This window comes from Microtus pennsylvanicus, chromosome 5 (assembly GCF_037038515.1).
Source record: "Microtus pennsylvanicus isolate mMicPen1 chromosome 5, mMicPen1.hap1, whole genome shotgun sequence".
NCBI classification, from domain to species: Eukaryota; Metazoa; Chordata; class Mammalia; order Rodentia; family Cricetidae; genus Microtus; species Microtus pennsylvanicus.
This window is the reverse complement of record NC_134583.1, coordinates 82,815,946-82,821,945: the sequence shown is the minus strand read 5'-3', so window position 1 is coordinate 82,821,945 and position 6,000 is coordinate 82,815,946. Positions and strand designations below refer to the sequence as shown.

Below are 6,000 nucleotides of genomic sequence, written 5' to 3'. Positions count from 1 at the left end.
AAAGGGGCTGTGGAGGGCACATACACCCTCTAGCTGCGGGCCACAGCACAAGATTTGCTAGCTTCATTGTTACCTTCATCAGAATTGACTCTAGCAGCTCAGGGTAAATTCTACAAGAGCCAGAGAAACAAGAGTTGGCTAGAGTAGGGAACCAGAGGCCAGGAGTTAGACAGGATCTTGAACATTCTGTGGAGCTAGTAGGGAATAGCACATCATGGCTCCAAGTAGACGTACCAGCCACTAGGATCCTAGGGCAAGAGTTGCAGGTCCCTGGAGAAAGTGGACCGGACTACTTTATCTCCTGTGTACTCCCAAGACAACCAGGAGGCCAGGGCATATGAGAATTGGAGAGAGAGAGGCAGAGGGGTGTGACAGACCACTCATACTTGGGACAGAGAGGGAGGATGGCACAGTCCCCTTTGGGACAGCTAACAAAGCTCAGGTCCCACTGGGCCACAGAGAACAAGGCTGACTGCCACCTACTACACACAGGACCCAGCAGCATGACCCCCACTCCAAGGCTTGGAATCCCTCAGCTACTTGTATCCCAGGTCACCAGTTCTCACCTTCTCCCCAAGAGCAGGTGCCTATGAACCAGCCCTGAAGCTCACTGACCACCAAGGTACATACAGCCCACCCCCAACCTTCAAGAAACATCAGGCCCATGGCCCCACACTTTATCCCCAGTTCTTGGGAATTTTGAGCGTCAACCTCCACCCAGAGTCCATACTGGCTGATCGGTCCTGGCTCACCCTCCTAAAGCAGGGCTCAGCCACAGAGAATTCCTACTTCTGGTGTGGACACCGTTTACAAACACCCCCTAAAGTCTTTCCATCTGGTGGTGTATGGCTGCCAAGCTGGAGGAATTAGGAAAACACTTGTTCTTCCCCCAGAGAATGTCACCCCTAACCCAGATGAGCTCAGAAGCCAGGGACAGGTAGTCTGGATGGGTTGACCAATGTGTTAACTCTTGTACCTCTGTGAAAGAGACAGAGCAAACTCAAGAGTTTGGGGCTTCTTCTCTGTGGCAGGGGTGAGGACCCAAACATAACGGAGGAAGCTGGAAGCACCTGCTAGGGACAAGAGCCTTCAACCCCACACGGAGGCCTGCTTTTAGATGGGCATGATCCTGGGCCACCGCTCTCTAGACCAGTGGTTCTCAATTTGTGGGACATGATCCCTTTGGGGGGCCCTTTCAAGAGGTTGCCTAAGACCATCACAAAACACAGATATTTACATTATAATTTATAACAGCAGCAAAATTACAGTGATAAAGTAGCAATGAAATGATTTTATTTTATGGTTGGGGTTACCACAACATGAGGAACTGTATTAAAGGGCTTCAGTATTAGAAAGGTTGAGAGCCACTACTCTAGACACTGGGCTCTAGGACCAGAGCTGGCTTAGGCCATACTTCAAAGCCACACCTAGGCCCTGGGAGGCCACTGTCCAGGGCCCGACCACACTGATGGATGTGGAGAGCAAGGGTCTGAGCTGGACGTGAGAATGGACAATCATAGGCTTGTCCAGCTGTAGGTTCCGCTTTCCCAGCCCGCCAGCGGGATCTGGGGCTTATCGCTGTGGTAGCCGAGGGAACAATGGCGCACACACTTATCTCCCTGTCAGAGCTATCTCAGCCGTCAGAGCTGTTTGCTCAGTGCAGTTGCTCTCCCAAGTCAAAGGACAAAAACACTATTGAGGCGTGATTTCCCACCAATCAAGTGTGTCGCAGAAGGTGGGCCCTGATGCCCTCCTGGGGCCCCTCCACACCAGGATGGAGCCATCGACCCGGGAAAGGCCATGCCGCTCCCTGGAGCTACCTTCTTGCCACAGGTGCATGCAGCCCAAAACAGCCCAGAAGATCCTGGAAAGCACAGCTCTGAGCCACTCATACGAGCTCATATGCACACGCCCCTGCAGACAAGCACATCCAGCCAGCCAAGTAGACACAGGGCTCCTGTTCTACATGACTGCCCCGTGTCCGGGTCCACCCTGAGTCCCTCCTCACCTGCCCAAGCCCAGCTGCAGGGCTGCAGTCAGAGCTAAACAAGTTTCATTTGTGTCACTTTGGGTGAAAATGTCACTCTGTTTCCAGTTTCTCACCTGAGTGGGTGCTGCTGAGTGCTAAGAAGCCACCAAGAGGGCAGGAGACATGGCTCTGTGGTTAAGATCACAGCCCAACACTGCCTACAGCTGGAACTCCAGCTCAAGCTCCGATTCCTCCAGCCTCGCTGGCATCTGCACTCACATGCACATACACACATAAATACCACATACATATAAATCAAAATATAAAAACTAAAAAGGAGAGAAATTGCTAAGAGAAGGTGGAGAAAGAGTTCAGCCATCAAGAACTCTTGTAGCCATTACTGGACTGTTTATCTCAGTGGTTAAGAGCACTGGTTGCTCTTCCAGAGAAACAGGGTTCAAGTCCTAGTACCAATATGGTAGCTCACAACCATCTATAACTCCAGTCCCAGAAAAGCTGATGCCTTCTGGTCTTTGCAAGTACCAGTCACACAATTAGTGCGCTGACATAATGTAGGCAAAACACTCACACACATAAAATAAAAATAAACCTTTAAAAATAAAAGGAGCACCTATTGCTTTTATCAATAATCCAGGTTTAGTTTCCAGTATCCACATAGCAGCCCATAACTGCCTGTAATGCACTCAGGTTCCAACCCTTCTGGCCTCTGCAGGTACCTGCATGCACAGGGTGCACATATGCACACTATGGCCCTCACATACGTGCGCGTGCATGCACACACACACACACGACAAATAAATCTATTAGATAAAAAGAAAGATGGGAGGAAGGAAAGACGAAAGTATAAGGCCACCCAGAAGCACACACAGCAGTAAGTGACCACTCCACCCACTGAGGCTGAACTCAGAGTTTCTGTAAAGATCATGTTATTTCTCTGATTTCCGTGGAGAGTTGTTGGTTTTTTTCTTTTGAGGGGTGGTGCTGAGGTCAAAATGAGGCCTCAAATTTGCTAGACACACACTGTATCATAGTGCCACACCTAAAGGTCAGAACATCCTGATAAAGCTGAGGTTTGTTTACAGCAAACAACATCCGCTGCTTTGTCACAGGAACTGCGGGGTTTGCTCTGAGCCAAGGGAGAGCAGAGTCTGAGAGCAACCAGTATAGAGACGGGTGACCAGAGGAGACAACCTGGGCCCAGGCTATGGGGCTTGGCTTAGCTTGGCTATGAGACAGATACAGGCTCATTTAGGAATCCAGACTCAGTAGGGCTAGAGCCAAAACCAAGCCTGCAATGGACACAGCTAAGGGCTGGTCCTGAGTTCCTTCAGGGGTACAAGTGGCACCCCTCAATACTCGCTGGAGTGACCAAAAACACCACCAGGAGATCTAAGTTCCATGCCCCTGGCTCCCAATGGGACTGGACAAATTCAATGGTTCAATGGACCCTACCTCACATTCTGGCTGAAAGATAGTCTCAAGGAAGAACCTGCCCTTTCCTCACCCCAATCTTACCCCTAATTCTGGCCCGCAGCCTAACCTTTGTCCTAACCCTAGCATTAGCCCCTTAAGGGCCTGGCAAGCACCCCACCTTTGGCCCCCACCTCTCATATTTCCAGGAGTCCGTCTTCCCAGTAGGTTTGGCCAGCTGTCTAAGGGGACCCCACAGCTCACTCAACCCATGGAGATGCTACAAAGGTAACTTCACCTACCCAGCAAGAACACAGATCACAGCAACCAGTGCTGGGGACCCCCCCCAAGTACAGGCAGCAGGACCCCTTCCCAGGTGGTCTTTCTCCTGGAGGGAAAACTCACAATGAATAGAGTAAACCTGGCAAACAAATGTCTCTTGAGGTTCCAGGATCCAGGGTGGAGGCTGGATTGATTACCTGGCAGGGTCAGCAGGAGGCCCAGTCTCTCTGATACCCCCCTGGACCAGGCCCATCCCAGGCACCCAGGTGTGTGACTGATGGTGTCCACGGTGATCTGGCAGTTAGGACGGATTGTGACAGGACCCACTATGGCCCCAAAGACAGCCGGAAGCAAGAGGTGCGTGTGGGCCCCTGGGGTGCAAGTGTAAGGCCCCCCACTGGGAGAAGAAAGATAAAGGGGCCACAGCCACTACAGAATTTTCCAACGAAGTCTTGAGCCCTGATAAAGCAGAACCCCATATCCTGTTTGGCCACTGCTGTGCCCAGCAGGCGGTGGCGATCACAGGCCTGGAGTATGGGGCACAAGTGGGTGCGGCAGGGGAAGGGCACACCATCCCTATATAAGCTGCGGAGAGCCAGACACTCAAGTCGCAGCAGAGGCAGCAGCAAGACTGCCTAAGCGCCCAGCAGTAGAAGACCGGGGCTGGTGGCCGCCTTCTGCTCCAGGGGTGCCACCATGTTCAGGGGTCAGCAGCTGCTGCTGTTGCTGTTCTTCAGGGGATCTCTAATCAATGCTGGTGAGTGGGCATCTGCTAGGCTATACCCGGGGCGGGGACAGGTACCCAATGCCCTCCAGAGGACCCTGTGCATGGGAGAGTCTTCAGGTCTTCTCGCCTCGTTGACTCTGCCTCAGACGGGCTACCCATGCAGACACTGATGGACAGGAGGCAGAAGCGGCCCAACAAACTACTCAAACCTGTCTACCTCCTGTGAGCTGGGTTTGGTCCCTCTGGTACAGTCTCAGCAGTTCTGGTGACAGCAGCACACAATGGTAGCAGCGGGGCAAACCTGGCATTCTTCCCCCTCTCCCATGGCTCTGGCCCTGAGAGGTCTTTGAGGAGCCTGGGGTACGTAGGGACAGGGGCATGTGTCACCCTCACAGAGTTGCTTCTTTGGTGCTGAAGTCAAAATTTCCAGGCTCCATTACTCCTGACCTCACCCACTAACAGAACTGAATGGTCTCAGCTTCCCCTTCTGTTAATGTGGGGAGACATCTTGTGCCACCCCAAGCCACAGTTCTGCATGCCAATCAATCACCAGCTGTCAGAGACATCCCCTGCGGGGAAATCATATAGCGCCCACCCTCAAAATACACCCAGCCTGGGGGTAAAGGTGCTAGGAGGGTCTCAGATGCCCTCCCACCAGGCTGCTCTGCTTCTCCCCAGCAATGGTCTTCCCACTAAATAAGGCCAGTTGTCCGCAACAAAGGCAGCGCAGAACACCATAAAGCAATGCCTATAGGCCCTACCTGGGACCCTGTCTTGCTTCTTACCCAACATTCCTGGCAGAAAGAGAATGACATGTTGATTAGAACCAAGCCCCTTGGGTCCAAAGCCAGGGATAGGAGACTAAGTCCCAGGAGGACCTGAGGGGGCTGGGAAGCTGAAGGGACAGAGCTGCTCCAATAGCAGGCTGAGTACCACTCTGTGCAGCCTAGAGGGAGGGCAGAGATGGGAGAATATGAAGTTAGACAGGCCAGACGGGACCTGAGGCTACAAAAGCTGGGAAGGAGACACCTGAGGCAGTGGGATTAACCCAAGACAGGTAAGGTCACCAAACAGACTGAAGGAAAACCATATGAACAAGTCCCCTTGGGCCACGGCAGAGGAGTCAGCTAACACAAGGTGCAGATGGTCCTGGTAGAAGGGGCAGCGATGCTGGTAATCCCCTGAACATCTTCAAAAGAGCCTGCAGCTCAAAGAAAATCAGGGAAGCCAGACTCAAGTTGGGGCCCAGAAAAGGGAAACTTGTCAGGGGAGGGAGCCACCTACATGGGATAGGAGCCCCTTGGGAGCACACTAGACAAAACAGTGAGGCAATGGAGCCAGATCCATGGGACCAAGAAGGACCAGGACCTGACCATTTGCTATTCACACCTCCTAGAATGAGGTGGCCTCCAGCGTTCTCATCCTGCCTGAAAGACAGCGAAATCTGAGCTACTGAGGGTGTTGCCCTGGGAACCTAGCCCATTCTCCACACCTTTAAGAATCACTGGACAGGGGCAGGTACCGCTTCCTAGCCATTACTTTAGATCTCCCCTTCCCATTGTGGGCTGGATCCTGGGGGGGGGGGGGGAAT

General features: G+C 52.6%; 1 protein-coding gene across 1 annotated transcript in view; it reads left to right on the top strand.

Moving 5' to 3' along the window:
* Nucleotides 1-4,378: 4,378 nt before the first annotated feature.
* Nucleotides 4,379-6,000, top strand: part of Muc6 (mucin 6, oligomeric mucus/gel-forming) — a 29,043-nt gene continuing 27,421 nt past the window's right edge. Inside the window, exon 1 of the mRNA XM_075975217.1 lies at nucleotides 4,379-4,439. Within this exon, the coding sequence (XP_075831332.1) occupies nucleotides 4,379-4,439 (61 nt within the window). The remainder of the gene's footprint in view (nucleotides 4,440-6,000) is intronic.